The sequence below is a fragment of the Cynara cardunculus genome (genome assembly GCF_001531365.2).
Source record: "Cynara cardunculus var. scolymus isolate 2C chromosome LG 8, CcrdV1, whole genome shotgun sequence".
Lineage (NCBI taxonomy): Eukaryota > Viridiplantae > Streptophyta > Magnoliopsida > Asterales > Asteraceae > Cynara > Cynara cardunculus.
Genome location: NC_037535.1, coordinates 3,930,305 through 3,951,244, shown reverse-complemented (window position 1 = coordinate 3,951,244; position 20,940 = coordinate 3,930,305). Strand labels below are relative to the sequence as shown.

The 20,940-nt window shown below is 32.5% G+C and overlaps 3 protein-coding genes across 3 annotated transcripts; 2 read left to right on the top strand and 1 right to left on the bottom strand.

The window, feature by feature from the left end:
- Positions 1 to 10,677: 10,677 nt before the first annotated feature.
- On the top strand, positions 10,678 to 11,407 carry LOC112517329 (zinc finger Ran-binding domain-containing protein 2-like). The gene is made up of 2 exons (XM_025124724.1): positions 10,678 to 11,057; positions 11,181 to 11,407. Exons 1-2 carry the CDS (start codon positions 10,747 to 10,749, stop codon positions 11,242 to 11,244), a joined length of 375 nt encoding a protein of 124 aa, XP_024980492.1. The 5' UTR covers positions 10,678 to 10,746; the 3' UTR covers positions 11,245 to 11,407.
- An 840-nt stretch (positions 11,408 to 12,247) lies between these two features.
- Positions 12,248 to 12,649, bottom strand: LOC112517439 (multifunctional methyltransferase subunit TRM112 homolog A-like). The gene has a single exon (XM_025124867.1). The coding sequence runs from the start codon at positions 12,617 to 12,619 to the stop codon at positions 12,248 to 12,250; it is 372 nt and encodes a 123-aa protein (XP_024980635.1). The 5' UTR covers positions 12,620 to 12,649.
- A 5,896-nt stretch (positions 12,650 to 18,545) lies between these two features.
- LOC112517072 (uncharacterized RNA-binding protein C17H9.04c-like) lies at positions 18,546 to 19,582 on the top strand. Its single transcript, XM_025124387.1, has 4 exons — positions 18,546 to 18,620; positions 18,734 to 19,084; positions 19,182 to 19,256; positions 19,359 to 19,582. The coding sequence occupies exons 2-3, from the start codon at positions 18,759 to 18,761 to the stop codon at positions 19,249 to 19,251; spliced, it is 396 nt and encodes a 131-aa protein (XP_024980155.1). The 5' UTR covers positions 18,546 to 18,620; positions 18,734 to 18,758; the 3' UTR covers positions 19,252 to 19,256; positions 19,359 to 19,582.
- Positions 19,583 to 20,940: the final 1,358 nt, after the last annotated feature.

Below are 20,940 nucleotides of genomic sequence, written 5' to 3'. Positions count from 1 at the left end.
AAGGCGGCATGAGAGCTGATGGAAGTAGAAGACCGACGATCGTAGGGTGGGGGGAGCGATTTGAAGACCGACGATCGTGTGTGGGGGGAGGGATTTGAAGACCGGCGATCGTAGGGTGGGGGGAGCGATTTGAGCGATGTGTGAGGAACGTTGGGAGAGAGGACAAAGTTGGAAAAAAGAGAAATCTGAATGGTTTAGAGAAGCCCTAGATGCAAAATAGTTAAGAGGGGTAATGTAACCATTAAGAGCCATTTTTTTTTGCCAAACAACCCTGACCTCTTACCGATTAAGAGGTTGGCTCTTAATGTAACCATTAAAAGCCAAACAAACAGCCCCTTAACTTGTTCACCATATTAATCTGAATTGAATTAATAAATGATGTTCATAGGTGTTCATAAGAATGCTTTCATAACCATAAGTTTTTCATAAGAATGTGCTCATAGAGGTTCATAAAGATGTGTTCATAACCATAAGATATTCATAAGATTGTGTTCATAACCATAACATGTTCATAACCATAAGACATTCATAAGATTGTGTCCATAACCATATGGTGTTCATATGTGTTCAACAAGATTGTTCGTAGATGTTCATATGCCACGATCTTTTCCACAAATACCCCGGTTCAAGAATATTCACCAATGTTTATTTCTCTTCAGTTTTTTGTTTATTACAAATATTTCATGACTAATTTAATCCATAGATTCCAAGGATAAGGGCTAAGATTGATTCACATAGTTAACACTAATTATTGGATTAATAAAAGAACCAGCCCCTATATATATATGTCACATATCAAATAAAAAATTAGGTAAAAATTAGAAATGATGAAAACCAATTTCACATATTGTTTCATAGGTGAAATAACATATGTGAAAACCAAACCTATGAAATCAACCAAAACCATCCAGTGAGTTTGACTCTTAATCTATGATTCATATTGTTTCACATGTTTTGTTCTTGTGTATGAGTATGAGTATGAGTATGAGTATGAGTATGAGTGTGTGTTTCATGCATTTATAAACATATTTGTTTTTTGTCACATGCAAAACATTCTTTGACGTTTCATCTATGAAACATCACATGCAAATTGGTTTTTTACCGTTTTTAACTTTCAAACGGTTTTTATCTGACATTTCAAGGTATTATTGCCGAGAGACTGATAATTTTTCTTCATATTTTATCTTGTGGTATTGATCTGGCTCTAAAGCAAGCGTTGAAAGATATACAGATTGAACGATATACCTTATTGAATCATAATTTGACACATAGGGTTGGGTTCACGTGAGACCAAGAGTTTTTCGTGAGACCCGTAAGACCAATTTATGTTCATTGATCAACTTTATAAGTTAATGATCTAATAGTCTAAATTGCACAGTGGCAATTTTGTGATTAATGAGAAGTCTCGTGTCATTTATGAATATTTAGATTGTTAGATTGTAGATCTAATCTAAGGGTTGAAAATTGGTCTTACGGGTCTCACGAAAAACCATTGGTCTCACATGATCTCAAGTCTTGACAACATAAGCATTGAGGTCTTATATAGGGACCAACAACAAATTGACACATCGCAACAAGATCCAAAGTATTGTATTGGCTTTTTATAGTACTTATTTAAGAATTCTTTATGTTGAAATATGTATCGGCCATAATCTTGTATCCACAATTAAGTTGTACAAAGAGAATGCCCTTTTAAGACGAAGTGATAGTATATATACTGGTTTCTTAAGACCGTATATTAGGAATATTTCTTGGACCATCTTCAATATGTATATATATCAGACACGCTTTCGTATTAAGAGAAAGAAATCCAATCGGAATGAAGAATAATGAGTAGAAAATCTTCGTGTGCAATATCAAACTGAACTTTTCGTGAATTATTAAAGGTGCCGAATGGATTTACTTCGAAACCTAGAAAGGTATAACACATCAAAGAATCTTTGATAAAGACAATGCTTCATCCAAGTTGCGAGCTTTCTGTTGTGGGGATGCACTTAGGGGCCGTTTGCCAAACGCTTACCCGGGTAAGCATTTACCAAGTCATATTACTTTACCGGGTGAGTATGGCAAGGACCAAAAGTCTTACCAAGTAAGAGCGAGACAAGGAACAAAAGTCTTACCCGATAAGTGAAGGTGATGACTCTTAACACGGTAAGAGCTTATCGGGTAAACTATTACATATGATATCGTTTTGATAGACTAAAATCTTACCGGTAAGCACTTATTGGGTAAGTTTTTTGTAAACGGCCCCTTATTACCTTATGTTTGGCAACACAAACCAACACTAAATATCCTTAATTAGTATACTGACTATCTGTATAAAATGACGTTTTTAGTTATCTAAATCCGAAAAGGGTTCACATTCTTGCGAATTGCTTGGCTTTCTCGTTGTAGACGTGGGTCTCGCTTTCATCATCAGATAAATCTAATATACAGGTAATGTTCACTACGATAAAATTGAGTTTATAGGACACCCCCAATCTTTAAGCGTCCCAATAGACCATTTTATATGACTTAATTTATACAACCAAAATATAAAATGTCATATCTAAAGGTGTTGTAATAAGTTTATATAACGCTTTTGGGCGTCTTAACAAATTTTTTAAGACATTTTTAATATAAAGTGTCGTATAAGCAACTTTACAAGACACTTTTGAGAAAGTGTCCTATAAACTCAATTTTTTATAGGACATTTGTTTTTATAGGACAGTTTTTCGTATAGTGTCCTATAAAGTTGTTAATAGGACGCTTTATATTAAAAATGTCCTAAAAAATTTATTACGACGTCAAAAAACGTCATATAAACTTATTACAACACCTTTAGATAGGACGTTTTATTTTTTTAGTCCTATAAACTAAGTCTTGTAAAGAGGTTTATTAAGACGCAGAGTGTCCTATAAACCCGATTTTGTTGTAGTGGTTTTTATAAGAGGTGTGTATTATATATGAATAAAAACCACTTGTTTTTAAACTTCATGTCTTCTTTACATTTTGTCAATTATGCAAGACACGTTATTATTTTATTTAATTTGTATTTTTTTATTAATAAAATCATCAAATTTTCATACGATTAGTGAATATGTAAAGAACATAGGATGATTTCTATTCATTATGAATAAATGGATATATCAACGAAGATAATGAAATATCCAATGTGCAAACACGCACGTGCAAATGAATTTTCAAGTGGGGTCTTGAATTATTGTGATGAAACAGAATAAAAACGAAGATGCATATTCATATATTCATATCGAAAGAAATGGAGAACTGATTCCGTAGTCACGTGACCGGTACCACAATTACAAGAAATTGCAATAAATATAGTTTTTTAGTATGACACGTGGCATCCATGTCATCCTTGCGATTATCGATTGTGTGAGTAAAGAGCACTATAATTTAATGGTTTGATGAAATAGATTTGAAGAATTTAGTTTTTGTTTACCAAATGCTCGGGTAAATATTTACCAAGTTATTTTATTTTACTGGATGAATATGACAATAACTAAAAATTTTATTCGATAAGAACGAAGGCAAGAATCGAGAGTCTTACCCAGTAAGTGAGGACGTAGACTCTTACCATGGTTAACGCTTACCGGAATAAATGTTCGGTTCTTTTTAAGGAATGTGAATGAAAATGAAAATGAGAATGCAAGAGAATGAGAATAGAAATGAAATTTCCATTCCCGCAATTTTAGCCAGGTATGAAAACTAATGGGTTTCAGCTAATAAACCCATTATATTGTATCAAACCAAACCACATTTTCCGTTATCATTCTAATTCCTTACCCTTCAATACCCCAACCAAGTTTTTAGTATATAATATAATTTAAATTTGTTCAATATCATTGACTCATTAAGTAATAACATAAATCATATATATATATATATATATGTGTGTGTGTGTGTGTGTGTGTGTGTGTGTGTGTAGGTTAAATATCGTAAGAAAGGACAGTTTATGTGTGAATCATTGAAAAATCAATTTGAAGATGAATATGAGAACCATGTGAATAATCTATAATATCGGTTCAATAATTCACATATAAACCTCCTTTTAACATTTATTTCTTATCTTCTTATGATATTTAACCTTATTATTTGAATCAGCTGAAGCTTGACCTCACCGTCACGCCACACCTTACACCATTTAGACCCTTGATTAGGACGTCCATGCATGATTGAGCATCTTATCAACTAATTTTATTGTAGTGAAGGTCATTGTTGTAATTTTGATAAAGGGAAAATATGTTCTAAGAGGTTTACATACACCTTATAGAAGAAGAAAACGAAGGTAACAAGCAAGGAAGGTTTATATAAACAAAAGAGACAAGGGAACTTATTCAACGTTAAAAACTAGCCGTTTTATGTAACATATATATATATATATATATATATATATATATATATTCTTTTATGCCTTTTGCGGGCCATGCCCGTAATCACCGATAAAAAAGAACACAACACAAACTTAGTGAACGAACATTATACCGACACATCATTTACGAATATATATAGAAGATCAATTTTTACGTAGACTTACACGACATATCCTAACAAATAAAACTACATCATATCACTTCTATGTACTCCAAATGAGCGTTTCAGGAACCCAAGATAGATGAGGCTTTAAGTCAAGGTGAATGATCGTGTGAGAATGAGAGTTACGTTGAGAAATGTGAGAAAGAATCCGGATCATTGATCACATTTAATCTCAAACTCATCCATAAATCGTGCTTGATATAGGGATTGATCTGATGCATTTCGGTACATCTTATCTTGGTGCATCTCATCTTAATGTGCATCCAAGTGTGGAGATCCTTTATTACGCTTCTCACCTTTGCTTTCCTTCTCACCGAAACCCAACCTTAAGTTATATACACACACACACACACACACACACACACATATACATAGGGTTGGATTCACGTGAGAACAAGAGTTTTTCGTGAGACCCATAAGACCAATTTATGTTCATTGATCAACTTTATAAGCTAATGATCTAATGGTCTAAAGTTGCACGGTGGCAATTTAAGGATTATTGAGAAGTCTCGTGACATTTTGTGATTATGAATGTTTAGATTTTAGATCTAATCCAAGAATTGAGAATTGGTCTTACAGGTCTCACGAAAAACTCTTGGTCTCACATGATCTCAAGTCTATACACACACAAACACACACACACACATATATATATATATATATATATATATATATATATGTGTGTGTGTGTGGGGGGGTTTGGGTTTAGGTGAGACCAAACTATTTTCGTGAGACCACTTTGTTACACTTGAAACTTCACAGCAAAACACTGTGAAGGGTAATCTTCACAGTATTTTTGTTGTGGAGGTTCAAACAACAGAAACATTGTGAATGTTACCTTTACAGTGTTTTGCTATAAAGTTTCAAGTGTAAAAAAGTGGTCTCACAGGTCTCATAAAAACAGTCTGGTCTCATGTGATCCCAACCCTTATAACTTAAATAAAACTGTAGAGATTCATATGGGCCAATCATTTATTTGAATAATAGCTCAAATCAAATTTTCAAAAAGATCACCCAAAAGGGCGTATATGTTATTTTTTGTAACAAATTATATATGAAAAATCATTTATTTCTACAAAAATTATTTAACGTATTTAATTAAGCTATTCATTCATGATTTAAATATGATTATTTTTTTATTCTTACAACATTTAAAATAAGTGTGATTTAGTTTTCTATTTAAATATTTATTTTTATTGAAGTAGTTTATTTAAGATTTTTTTTACAATTTTCGTCAAAAATCATATATGATATCCGCAATTAATCGACTTTTTTTTTCTCCAAAAAAAAATCGTTAATTTTCGTCAATGTATCATATGTGATATTGATTATAGCAGAAAATACATGTAAGTTATCTACAACATTACATGTAATATGTCTAAATTACGAATTACATTTTGAAACACATATGATCTTATACATTTTAAATGTATTTTGCTACATATCACATGTGATTCTGTTTTCATTATTTTTTTAATGTTTAATTTGAATAATTATTTTTCAAGCTTTAAATCACAATGATTAGAAAAAAACATTTTGAAAAAAATAATAACTGTGAATCACATGTGATTTTTACGAAAATTATAATTTTTTTAAATATTGCTTTAACAAAAAATTCTTTAAATAAAAATTAGACACACTTATTTTAAACATATTAAATATAAAATATTTTTTTAAATATAATTAAATCATCAATATGATAAAAATAGAATATTAAATGAATGTCTCAAATAACTTTTATATAACTAAATATAATTAACTTTTTATCCCATTATTTAGTTATTTTTAGAATTAATTATTTAATAAAAATATATATGGTCTATATTCATTCTCTTATTTTCTTAAATACATATCATTTTCGTATGAACCCGACTCTCTTTTTCTATATAAATTGATTAATGAGAACTAGTAATGAAAATCCGTTTATAGTCCTTGCATTTTTAAGGTCAACTTCTAGGAATTAAAAAAAAACATAGAAACCCCAACATTATCATAAATCAAAAAATATCTGAAACACTAAATAATAAATAAAGATGAATAAATAAAGTTCTTGACTACGAAACATGTGAAGCTCGTTACATATATTCAAATTTCAAAAGCAATGGCTATTTGCTGCATCACAATATGATAGATTCTTCAAGTATTATTGAAGTTCAAAGAATAAAGGTAAGGTGAATGGTGTTCATTATTCTTCTCACTGAATATGAATTCTACGGTGCAATTCAGTCTACGACTTTATATAACAGTTAAGACGTTAACTGTCTTTTTGTTTTCTTTATCCATTTGCAAAAAGAAAAACAAGCTTAATCTGGTTGCTGGATGATTTTCATAAGAACAACCACCCCTTTAGAAAAGGGGATAACCTTATTATCTTCAATAAGGACCTATGTTGTCAAGAAATATGCAAGAAAATATAGATGAATGATACATTGATACAAAGATTCAGATATTTTAAAAACTTAAATATACGAGGATATATATATATATATATATATATATTATAGGGTTGGTTCTGGTAAAAATGAGAGTAATTAATGTGAGAAACATAAGAAGAGATCTTCTCTTTTGCATGAATATTAGAATGAGATGCACGAGATGATCAATTCCCTTCTAAAACGCAATTCACGTGTGAACATAAGACTAAAAGTGATCAAGGGTAGAGAACCATTCTTACGCTTCTCAAAATAACTCTTTTTCTCACACAATCCTTCGTCTATATATGTATATATGTGCTGGCTTCCGGTGAAAAAGAAAGTTATGGTGAGAAGCGTACGAAGAGATCTCCACCTTAAATCAATCATAATTGAATGTCAACATTAATGAGGTGCACCAAGATGGACTAGATCAATTTCATTCTAAAGTGTAATTCATGGGTGAATATGAAATTAAAAGTGATCAATGGTTCAGATCTTTTCGTGCGCTTCACACACACACACATACACACACGTATGTGTATATAGGCGAATGATCGTGTGAGAAGAGAAGTTACGGTGAGAAGCGTAAGAAGATATCTGAACCCTTATTTCACTTTTAATCTCATGTCCACCCATGAATTACGCTTTAGAAGGGAATTGATATCTGATGCATTTTGGTGCACCTCATTAGTTTTGACATTCAATTAAGATTGATCCAATGGTGGGAGCTTTTCTTACGCTTCTCACCATAACTTTTCTTCTCACCGAAACCCAACCCTATATGTGTGTATATATATATATAGAGAGAGAGAGAGAGAGGGAGAGAGAGTATAAAGTGGCCGAATCACGTATAAAATCACATGTGATTCATGCAACTTTGTCGCACACCTTTTTTTGACTATTAATGTAAGATCACATGTGATTTTGTACGTAAGTTGACCATTTTCTTATTTACTTACCATTATCATATGAATCCACCCCTCCCTCCCTCCCTCCCTCCCTCTCTCTCTCTCTCTATATATATATACACATATATATAGGGGCCTAATCAAATGAGAACTAATTAGTTTGTGGTAACTGTGAGAACCAATATTAATCACAAATCAATTGATAAACTAGGAAATTTATAATTTTGGCAATTCTGAATTAAAATTTTAATGCAAGGATATTTTTGGTATTTTAAAACTTTCCTCCCTCCGGCCACCGTCCGCTGGCCACCGTCCTCCGGTGATACTACAATGGTATCACAATGCATCATATATGTGCTTGGGTATCACATTGATGTCGTTTGTGTGGTCGATCGAAGATGTAACACAGTGGTATCACTATGCATCTTATATATGATTAGGTATCACAATGTATCTTTTGTTTAACAGAGTCAATATTTTTAGGTATCACAGTGGTATCATAGTGGTATCACCGGAGGACGATGGCCGGAGGCCGGAGAACGGTGTCCGGAGAGAGAAGAGAGGAGAGTTTTAAAATACCAAAAATATCCTTGTATTAAGATTTTAATTTAAAATTACCAAATTTATAAATTTCCTAATTTATCTATTGATTTGTGGTTAATATTGGTTCTCACAGTTACCACAAACAACTTAGTTCTCCCTTGAATAGGCTCCTATATATATATATATATATATATAGAGAGAGAGAGAGAGAGAGAGAGAGAGAGAGGTGGTTTCATTTATAAATCTAACTATGAGCACAAATCATATGAATCAATCAAGTGAGATATTTATATAAATAATGAGAATTTATTTATTATGATTTGAATATTTATGAAAGATAATCAACATTCATTTACTATTATCAACACTCTATATTAAAAAAAAATCGAGATGTTCACTGAATCAGATATTAATTATACTAAACTAATATTAGGTTATGCTCGTAAATGAAACCACCCAATAAAAATATACATCAATGTCTAAGTCATATTATCTTATTAATTTTACTTTGTATATCCTATTAATCTAGAAATACACTCAATGTTGGATATCTTGAAAAGACTCATGTACCCTCTTTAATCATATATTATCATCAATTAAATATAGCTAAACATGCTTGATCAAAAATAGCAATAAAAAAATTGACATCATTATTATATATAAAAAAGGAATTTGGCAATGTTGCATTATGAGGAACTTATTCCTATATGGAACACAAAATTAAATTCTTCATGTTTTTGATATCGGTTCAATGGTTGTATGAGTGTATATCTACACGTTGATGCTATGTATGCACATACATCGCATCCATATGAGAAATATTATTTAAATGAATATCATTTTTTTTATTAACCTGGATATCCAACCTGTTATGCGAGCCAACTAATCATAGGGTGACCACCTGCTTTGTAGATAGTCAAGAGTCACCGCATTTGAACCTCCGTGGCTACAAGAGGATTTTTATTCCTCCCTGGATTTGAACCTGAGACCTCCTGGTACTTTTGATCTTTGGAGTCAAGCTCAAACCAATCAGACACCATCCTTGTGGTTGAATATCATTCTTTTTAAGTCAAATAATGTATGAATGAATCATATAAATTAAGATCAGTATTTTCAGAGTTTAAATAATTATTGTTATTAATTTTTTTTTCAAGTGTATGAGTTTTTATCAAACATATGTTATATGATATTTTTGTAAGGAAATTTACAAAAATATAACAAAAGGTAACATATTGTGGAGGTTTATTTGAAACCTTTTAGAATCCAATTCCAAGGAAGATACTTGAACATTAAAGTGTCGTATTTGATGGTTAAAATATTATAAATATATACTCTTTAATATAAAACACGTTTTTTTAAGTGTTCGAAAATCTTTTGGATAAATCTTGATTTTGTAATGATCTGATTACTTGAAAACACACATGATTATTGTGTTATACAGTAATAGTTCTTAAATAATGAATGAATCTGTAATCATATTAGAAGTTCTTGGAATCCGGTTCTAACAACACATTGTCACATTCTATAATTATATAGTTTTCCATAAAAAGAATAAGGCAAACCTTTCATGATCATTTTGCTTGGAATCCAATTACAAGAAGGCTATTAATGGTAATTACATGGGCAAGGATGCTATTATGAAGCACATGTGATGCTTTCTAGTTGTATGAATGTCTTAAATACCTTTTAATAACCACAAGGGTGGTGCATGATTGGTTTGAGCTTGGCTCTAAAGGTCAAAAGTACCTGAAGGTCCCAGGTTCAAATCTAAGAAGAAATAAAAATCCCCTTGTGGCCACGGAGGTTCAAATACAGTGATTTCAGGCTATTTGCAAAGTAGGTGGTCGCCCTGTGATTAGTCAACTCGCATAACGGGTTGGATATCCAGGTTAATAAAAAGTAAATACCCTTTAATATAATTAATCTTCTTGATGTAATAATTATAATTGTACTTGACTTATGGAGAATGAAAACTTAAAATGTAGAAACAAGCAAATGTTGCAATTTCTTTATATCATTCTATTGATTTTTCTTAAACATCCTTTAAATGAACTTAATAAAACATTGAGGGGTGTGTATATATATATATATATATATATATATATATATATATATATATTCCAATAATGTTTGAATACTTATTAGATATATTTTAATTTTTTTAAATGATAGAAGAATATTTTTTTAATAAAGGGATGGCTTTACATGTCAATGATTTTAGGAGACCTTTTTAGAAGTATATAAACCATGGAGGCTCATTCAAGGAAATTACACTCAATTGACATATACATAAAAGCAATTACTTTTTGTTGTTTTAATTGCTTTAAAATCAAACACATAGAAAAATGAGCAGCGGGGATTGGATGTGTGGTGCATGCCAGTATTCAAACTTCAAGAAACGTGACGTATGTCAAAGATGTCAGTGTCCCAAATTTGCGACAACGGATGAGATTTCAACTCATGCAAACAAAACGAAGGTGTTGGCAGGTGACTGGTACTGTTGTTGTGAAGCACACAACTTTGCCAATCGAACTGAGTGTTATAGATGTGGTGCACACAAAGACTATATCATGATGACGACATTTGCAACATCTAGTTATTCTTACGAAGCTAGCTTTCTTCCAGGAGGAAAAATTGGTGATTGGATGTGCAACAGGTAATCAAAATCGTTTAATATCAATAATCATGTATGGAATCCATCATGATTTGATAATTTGTTTTCATATGGTTTTTGCTATATTATAATGGATATAACATGCGTTTTCATGGGTTTGCACAGATGTATGGGACATAACTTTGCTAGTAAGATGGAATGCTACAAATGCAAATCACCAAGGGAATAGGAGTATGAAGTTCTACGTATGGAAAATTTCATTGTTCTTCAAGAATGCTATATGTTCTCTTGCTTTTGTCGATGTACGCCCAAAAGGCAATCATATGGTGGCATAGTATGGTTGGACATTGAGTCATGATTTATTAATAAAATACGTTACCCAATTATTATGTTTATATTCTAGAATTATGTGTTTTTCTGTAGACACAATAATACTCTTAGAATAATGTATTCTAAAATGTCTCATGTCGAGTATTATTTGAGGATTTGGAGTAATACGATAATGACTATTACACATGGGGATACATATAAACATACATGATCCATATATAGGTACAAGATAAGGATCTTGTGTAACAAACATGACAGTATGAAAACCTTGCATTAAATGTTGTACAAGTGTCATAAATGTTTTTCATATGGTCATTGTATATACCGCCTTTTTGACTTGAGATCATGGAGTTTGTTGTATGTGAGTGGTATGCTTTGGCATTGATTTTAATCTGGTAACCGAGAGACAAAATGGTTGTTGGATATGTCATGTTTCACTTAATTAGTAGTATTACCATGGATCGAGAGAAGACGTGTCCCTTATGTGTGACAAGAGTAATGTCTTTAGATCCCTTGATTAAATGATACTGATGAAACACATGTGTAATAAGATAGTTGATATAGGATATTGATATTTGTTTTGTTAGCTAGTATCTTCAGGATTTAGGGTGCGTTTGGTGCGCAGACAGGACAAGACAGGACGGGACGGGACAGGACGAGACAGGACAGGACAGGACAACTGTTCAGCGTTTGGTAAAACAGGACATGACTGGTTAAAATGACCGATTTACCCTCAATGAGTTGTTTAGTGTTTTTTCACCAAAATCAATCTTAATTAAAAACTCACAAACAGAGCTGTTGTGTTCACTACCAAATTCGATCAAGGAAGCTGTAAACACCCCAACGGAAGCAAATAATAAACTCTTTGCTGCTAACAGAAAATAACTCTAAGGAATTGTTAATCAGACCTCATCTTCATGGAGGAACATATTAGGTATTCCCTTATTAACAGGGAACCTTCGACCAGTCTCCGGGTAAACGAGCGCGCCTTCCTCGAGGTGAAGCTCTAGGAGTGCATGGTGGAACTTCTGCAAGAACTCCTGAGAATCGAGCACCGAAGGATCGGGGACTTCGTCAGGGAGTTCATCGTATCCCATGGTCTTTGAAGCGTCGGCTAGGGCTTTCCAATCGATCTTGGAGAACATATTCTTGAGGAAATCAAGATTGAAATCGACTTGCTTCTCGACGACTCTTTCTGCTTCGATTAGGAGAGGGAAGCCATTGATTACTCCCTTGATGTTTGAGGAGAGCATGTTGTGGGTTAATAGCCTCATCTTGTTATTCGTTTCTCCGGCGGCGGCGGTCAGGGAGAAGGGATGTCGCCGTCGAGATGGAGAAGGAGAAGGTTAGGGGTGCGATGGAGTGGAGGCGTCTTTGGCAGGTGCAGGGGCGATGTGGGGAAGAAAGGGGGAAGGGGTAGTGTGGTAAAAATGTCTCTGTTCCACTTAGTTCCACGGGTAAGGAGAGAACAACCGCGTCCCATCCTTGTACTAGTTAGTTCTACTTAGTTCCACATTAAACCACACCAAACGTAGGACAAATATGTTCTGTTCTGTCATGTCCCACCTTGTCCAGCATACCAAACACACCCTTAAGAAACTAGAGGTTAGACATCCATGATGTGCATACAATATAGACAACAAGAACAAATGGACATAACATGCACACAGTTAAGGTTCATGAAATCGATGATTGGTTGGATCGCTATTTCTTCTCATTTTGGTGGCATAACATATTGATATTAGATGTCACTTTTCTTTTATGATCATCAACATGAGTTATAATATTTACTATATTATAAAACATTTACACCTTATTCTTAATTTTCTTAAAATTCAAGTTTACAACTTATTACTACATACGTATAACTTCTTAAAACTAATATATGATAAATTTAAACTCTACTAATACAGTAGAATATTACATAAATTTCAGATTTTATTATTTTAATGATGAATTAAATTCATTTTTACTTTATTCTCTCGATCATTAGGCATGCACTTCTTGCAACAAGATGTGAATTTGTTGCAATGATTCTTAAAGGATCTATCCAATAACATCCACATCTATAAAAAGGAACCAACCCTTTTGATCACATTTCGACATAACTGTCTGTAAAGGTACAAAATGAAATAAGACAAATCATAACAGAAAACCGTTTTTCATGCGATCATGGTTCCATCTTTAAACCAAGGTTGAAATGCATGATGTCCAAGATCGGTTCTTGAATCAATCACCGTATGTCATTGAAAAACCCTAAAATCTTGAGCATTTGAGCGGTTATCTCACTCACAAGATTCGGGTGTTTTACGGCTCCTCTTTCGAATCTCTCCAAGTATACTAGCGTTTTCCAGCCATTCTTTAAGATCCTAAAAGATTAGTCGAAGTACATACAAACTCCTAGAGAAAGCAACGGTTAAAGAAACCCTAAAATCTAAAAAAGAAAAGAAGAAAAAGAATCTTAAAAAAAACTCAAAAACAACGGCTATTCGCCGCATTGGATGACTAGATGTGGATTCCTGAGTTATTATTGAGGGACAAATGACTCCATTATTCCTTCAACCCCCCCTCCTCCTCATGTCTTGGAATATTCATCTTGTCCAAAGGATGCTGACTAGGATTCCTTCTTATCCAATCGTAGGTTGACAGACAAGCATCCGAGTCGCCAGCATGAATCGAACTAAAGCTTGACAAGTCAGCAACATATTGACCAATTAGTGGCTCAAGTGGGAACCTTTTTAGTGACCATTTTATGGTCCTCCATATAAGTATATTCTTATTTTGGGAATTTTAAGATCTTGAAAACCCATAATTTCTCTTGTACCCCACGTGGGAGCTGGGTATGGAATAAGCTTTCAAACTACCCAAAATACCATATACGATCGATGGTAGCAATTTAATGTGCTTCCTTTCTTGTATATATGACGTATTCGTATCAGTTATTGGATAATATATCTGTATTTGATATCTGAATTTAATTGTTTTAGATCGTTTTCTAACAAGTATCTTTGACTCGTTGAATGATTTCATTAAGAACAAAAGTCTTATGCATACTATATATAATCGTAGAAAACGAAAACTCAAATACATAACATGATTATGGTTTAACAATTTATCTGCATCCATATGTGGTTATGACCGAGACTCATATTATGCCTTGTGAACTTTAGTAAACGGTACATGAATCATGTGGCACTACAACAAAATTGGGTTATAGGACTTAGTTTATAGGACCAAAAAAATAAAGTGTTCTATCTAAAGGTGTTGTAATAAGTTTATAAGACGTTTTTTGATGTCGTAATATGTTTTCTAGGACACTTTTAATATAAAACGTTCCATTATCAACTTTATAGGACACTATTTGAAGAATTGTCCTATAAAAACAAGTGTTCTATAAAAAATGGGGTTTATAGGATAATTTCTCAAAAGTGTCTTATAAAGTTGCTAATGTGACACTTTGTATTAAAAATATCCTAAAAAACTTGTTAAAACGTCCAAAAGCGTCATATAAACGTATTACAATGCCTTTAGATAGGACGTTTTATATTTTGGTCCTATAAATAAAGTCTTATAAAACGGTCTATTGGGATACTTGAAGATTGGGGGTGTCCTATAAATCCAATTTTATTGTAATGTGGGTACCATTTTATATACTTGGATGGTTTTGTTTTCAGAAAACGTTTTGAGACCATGTCTATGTTATCGTTGTAGTTATGTATCTATGTGTGTATATATAATGTTGGTGGCAAACATTTACGACTTTAACTAGGTTTGAAATTCGTCAATTTTTCGACGAATGAATGCATACACACATATCTATATATGCACAAAATATTTATTTATATAAAATTATACAGACAGAGGAAAAGGTGGTTTGAAATTGATAGCGTTTTCATTAAGCCATAATTACCATCTAAAAGACGAGGTTAAATATGAGTCAAACTTCTGTACATAAAAGCAAGGGCGAAGATGAATCTTTAAGTGGGGGTTTGAATTATTGCCACAGAAATAATCGAAGGCGAAGAAGAATAGAATTTTGTAATGGTGCATTGCTGTTTTATAAGGAACTTATTCTTATATGGAACATAAAATACAACTTTATCTTATTATATATATATATATATATATATATATATATATAGGTGAACGATCAAATGAAAACTACCCAATTTGTAAAAACCGTAAAAACATCATTCCACCAATCATAATTTTTCATTTTGTTCATATTTTTGTAATTATAAGAGGTTGATTAATCATTTTTATTGTGGAAGATGTTAATCATGGATATTGTCATCTTCATTATTTTAATTTTAGAGAAATACATGAAACAGTTTCATTAAATAGTATATGAAACAATTTCATAACCATATATGAAACAACTTCATCAAAAAAATATTATATGAAATAATTTCACAAGATTAAACAATTTCATGAAAAAATTTCATAAGATTACGAATGATGAGAGTAGTTTTTACAGTTTTTACAGTTTTTACGAATTGGAATGATTTTCATTTGATCGCTCATATATATATATATATATATATATGATTATAAACCTGTATTAACATTAAGTTACAGTGGTAAAGGGGTTTATGTATGGATGTATGTACATGCATGTGCATGTCATGTGATGAGTAGGGTTATCCATGTGAGAAAGCAATGGAGGAAGGATAAAAAGCTATATGAATGTATCATATACAAACATTGATCAAGATATATTACCAAAAGTAGAAATAGTATGAAAGAGAATAACTTGGAAGCCTTTTTTTCTCAAATAATGCAAAAGGGAATCATGTAAAGAGGGGCATTCTTGGAATTTTAATCTTGAATTTTGTTGTCCTTTGGAACATTACCACCTCCATTTGAAAGCCACCATCTTGTTCCTTTTACCATATATAGAGCCATCATAATATAAATACAACCAAATTATTTTTATATGAAATTAAAATGTCTAAGTGAACCATAAGGGTGATGTCTGATTGGTTTGAGCTTGCTTTCAAAGGTCAAAAGTACTAGGAGGTCTCAGGTTCAAATCCAACAAGGAATAAAAATCCCCTTGTGGCCACGGAGGTTTAAGTGCGGTGACTCTGGACTATCTGCAAAACAAATGGTCGTCCTGAGATTAATCGGCTCGTATAGCGGGTTGCATGTCCAGGTTAATAAAAAAAATGTCTAAGTGTTGTAATTTAATATTTTATACGATTTAAGTTTATAAAATTAAACAATAAATGTTTTATCTAAAAGTGTTACAATAAGTTTATTGGGCATTTTTATCATTTTAATAAGTTTTTTTAGATTTAAAAAAAAAAAAGTATCATATTAGCTATTGTATAAGGCACTATTTAGAAAAGGTGTCCTATAAGTACAATTGTTCTATAAAAAAGATTGGTTATATGGCATTCGGTTAGGAGAATAGAAGTTACAGTGAAAAGCGTAAGAAAAGATTTGAACCCTTGATCACTTCTAATATCATTTTCATTCATGAATTGTGCTTTAGAAAGGAATTGATCTGGTGCATCTCGGTGCACCTCATTAATGTTGACATTCAATTAGGATTATCCAAGTGTGGAAATCTCGTCTTACGCTTCTCATCATACAAAAACGAGGTCCAAGAATGAAGAAGGGGTAGAATTACTGAATGAATACGAGCTGTAGCTAATACCCAAGGAACATCGGAACCCAACCCTATGTGATATTTCTTAAAAATATCCTGTAAATTAATTAACGAATACGTTACTTCGTTACTTTATTTTAAATTTTTCTTAAAAACTTGTTAAAATGCCCAAAAACGTCTTATAAACATGTTGTAACACTTTTCGATAAAACATTTTATTGCGTTGTTCATTAAATTTAAGTTCTATAAAACATTATATTAGGACACTTAGACATTTTAGACGTCATATAAACCCAATTTTGTTGTAATAAATAATATATAAATTAGAAACTCAAGATCCATGATTTAATAAATAAACCAAAAACCATAATCCTTACATCCAAGTAGGTTGTCAAATTAACACAAATAACCACAAGGATCGTGCCTGATTGGTTTGAGCTTGACTCTAAAGTTCAAAAATACCAGGAGGTCCCAGGTTCAAATCCAATGAGGAATAAAAATCCTCTTGTGGCCACGGAGGTTCAAATGCGGTGACTCTGGGCTATCTGCAAAGCAAGTGGTCGTACTGGGATTAGTCGGCTCGCATAGTGAGTTAGATATTCAGGTTAATAAAAAAAAAACAAAAATTAACACAAATTTAAATCTGATGTCAAAAGAAATAACAACACCGTATGAACATAACATATTAAATATGTAATTCTTGAACATGATCTTAAATATTTTAAGATAATTAATTAACAACATTGTGAGAATATGTGAAATCTCAGATTAATCTCCAAAAAGAGTCATTGAGGAGAGAAGAGAGGTTCCAACATATATAGGGAAGAATTTGTCCAAGTCCAGCTGATGTAGAACTCTAAGAAACATTTTATGTGAATATCAAGGAGGATGGACTCATAAGAGGTTGGGAGAGGATTTCAGATGACCCCCAAGGGTTTTTCGTGAGACCCGTAAGACCAATTCTCAACCCGTGGATTAGATCTACAATCTGAGCATTCATAATCACAAAATTGCCACGAGACTTCTCAATAATCACAAAACTACCACCGTGCAACTTTAGACCACTAAATCATTAGCTTATAAAGTTGATCAATGAACATAAATTGGTCTTACGGGTCTCACGAAAAACCCTGGATCTCACGAAAAACCTTTGGTCTCACGTGAACCCAACCCTATTTCGACCTCATCATCAAAATTTTGATCCGACACTACCTATTTTATATCTTGTTAAAATATATATGGTAAACCGAACAAACATATACAAAATGACGATATTTTATATCTTGTTAACTGATATATGATCATGTTTTAGATGCATTTGGATCCAAGTTGTAGGGACAAGTAAGTGTTCAAAGTTGGGAAGGTGTAACTGAAGCAAGATAAAACCAATAAGAAAGGTTCATCTAAGACCAAAAATGAAACTTCTTCTACTTTTGGAATCCCATTCCAGGACCATATGGAAACAAACTATGATACTGATACATGTCTTGGCAAAAATAAATTATTACTTCATTTTCTACATGGGTCCCACTTTCAAGAATCTTTTGGCAAGTATATAAACCATTCAAGCTTCATTCAAGAAAATCACCAACTCCAAGATTGTCATATCATCTCCCCTTTTGCTATTTTGCTTCATCTCCTTCACTGCAACATTTCTCAAGGTTAGCACTTCATCTATATGTTCAAACAAGATGAAATGTGACAGTTTGCAATGGATGATCATGGTTTTGTATATAGTTGTTGAAATCTGTATGGTTTTTGTTGGGGTTTTCAGGTTCTAAGACTTATAACAAGAGAAGATGAGCAGTGGAGATTGGATGTGTGCTGCATGCCAACATATGAACTTCAAGAAACGCGACGCTTGTCAAAGATGTCATTGTCCCAAATTTGCGTCCCCAGAAGAGATCTCTTCTTACGGAATGAATAGGACGGAGGTGTTGGCTGGCGACTGGTATTGTGCCACATTTAACTGCGGGACACACAATTATGCAAGCAGAAACGCGTGTTATAGGTGCGGTGCACTCAAAGATTACAGTGCTATGATGGCTGCATCGACCACGGCATGTTATGGCTATGATGCTAGTGCTGTACCTGGCTGGAAAACAGGAGATTGGATTTGCAATAGGTATAATCTAAATACGAATCTTAAGTGAAATTAAACCGATATATAAACTTATCTTAAACGTTCACTAAATCCCTTTTCATCATTCGACTTGATGCAGATTAGGCTGTGGAGTGCACAATTATGCAAGTAGAATGGAATGCTATAAATGCAAATCACCAAGGGAATAGTTATGGTAATTAAGCAATCTTTCATTTCTAAAAAGCATGTTATATCAATGTTTGTTGGTTATTTGCTTTTTGGGTTCAATGTAGTAAAAATCTGTTTCGCTTTTCAGAATGCAAACGAATTCGAGGAAGAGAATCCTGCGCTTCAACGGCCATCTTTTCTTTGCTTTTTTTTCCCCCCTTTGTTTCTTCTCTTAATTTGTCTCTTCGGTATCAAGCAATCTACTTGTTTTTTGCCTTAAAGATCGATAGTTTCTGACTTTGTGTACGGTGTAATCTCTTCTTACATAAAGTTTATGGAAACCGTACAAATCTTTTCATACGTTCTTGCATCTCTCTCTCACACGTCAAGCAATCGTTTCGTGTTTTGCCTTAGAAAGATTAATGCTTTCTAACTTCATACATGTGATGTAAGTTCTTGTATTTACTATGAAGTTTATGAGACCCCATAAAGCTTCTGTTTTTACAAGAAGTTTATGAAACCCTAAAAACCCTTGGTATTTTCTTGAACCCCCATTAATTCCCACACAAACACACCAAGAACACACACACACCATACTGGAATATGAATCATAACTGTCAATAGAAAATCACTGATGCCAAGGATGGGATAGAACTTGGAAGGCACCAATTATGGACCACTATTTGAGTATATATATATATATATATATATATATATATTTCCCCGCAAAATTATTTAACAGACAAACACGACATATAAATGTGAAAAGTATCCGTTAAAGATACCGCGAATATCTATACATGCATCGGAACAAAAACTAGCCATTGATCATACGCGATCGAGCAATAACAATTTATTCCTTTTGAGAATCTGCAAAAATACTTCAATAATTTGCATAGATAAGAACCAGATGCTCTTTTTATGAATGATTTATACATAACAGACAAGTCCATCCTCACTTTTTTTCCCAAAAAATGAACCAAAATCACTGTGAAGACAAAGTTTGTAGCTCAGATAATTGAGGCCTTTATTCATTTCCAATTAATTATTTTAATATTTTTTATTTATTCTTAGAAAGTGTTTTTCACAAGTTCATATGAACTAAGAGAGATTCTGTAGGATATTCTTCCCTATGAGGAAGTTGACATTTGTAAAAGGAAATGCTCAAGATTCTTCGATCTCTTCGTATGGTTAATCGCTCTTTTTCATCTTCGATATCGATAGAGGTCAACTCAATTCGGTCGATTTGTTTCCTTTTTTCAATCAAGATCAATCTTGATTGAATTGAGCTTGTTTTTATGATTTAATCATGGATTTACAGATACAAAATAGACACTCTATGATCAAGAACATTTCGGTCTATTATAAGAATAATTTTGCAGTCGGTCACAATCATATATATATATATATATAGAGAGAGAGAGAGAGAGAGAGAGATAGAGAGAGGAGCGATCAAATGAAAACCATTCCAATTTGTAAAAACCGTAAAAACTACTCTCATCCATCGTTAATCTTATGAAATTTTTTCATGAAATTGTTAACCTTGTGAAATTGTTTCATATAATACTTTTTTTGATGAAGTTGTTTTATATGTGGTTATGAAATTGTTTCATATACTACTTAATGAMATTTTAATGAAACTGTTTCATGTATTTCTTTAAAATTAAAATAATGAAGATGATAATATCCATGATTAACACCTTCCACAATAAAAATGGTTAATCAACCTC

Bases quoted from the DNA above. Each gene is read 5' to 3' on its own strand.
- LOC112517329 (XM_025124724.1), top strand. From the start codon at position 10,747: ATGAGCAGCGGGGATTGGATGTGTGGTGCATGCCAGTATTCAAACTTC. The intron at 11,058-11,180 runs GTAATCAAAATC...GGGTTTGCACAG, and splicing joins GGTGATTGGATGTGCAACAG to ATGTATGGGACATAACTTTG.
- LOC112517439 (XM_025124867.1), bottom strand. From the start codon at position 12,619: ATGAGGCTATTAACCCACAACATGCTCTCCTCAAACATCAAGGGAGTA.
- LOC112517072 (XM_025124387.1), top strand. From the start codon at position 18,759: ATGAGCAGTGGAGATTGGATGTGTGCTGCATGCCAACATATGAACTTC. The intron at 19,085-19,181 runs GTATAATCTAAA...GACTTGATGCAG, and splicing joins GGAGATTGGATTTGCAATAG to ATTAGGCTGTGGAGTGCACA.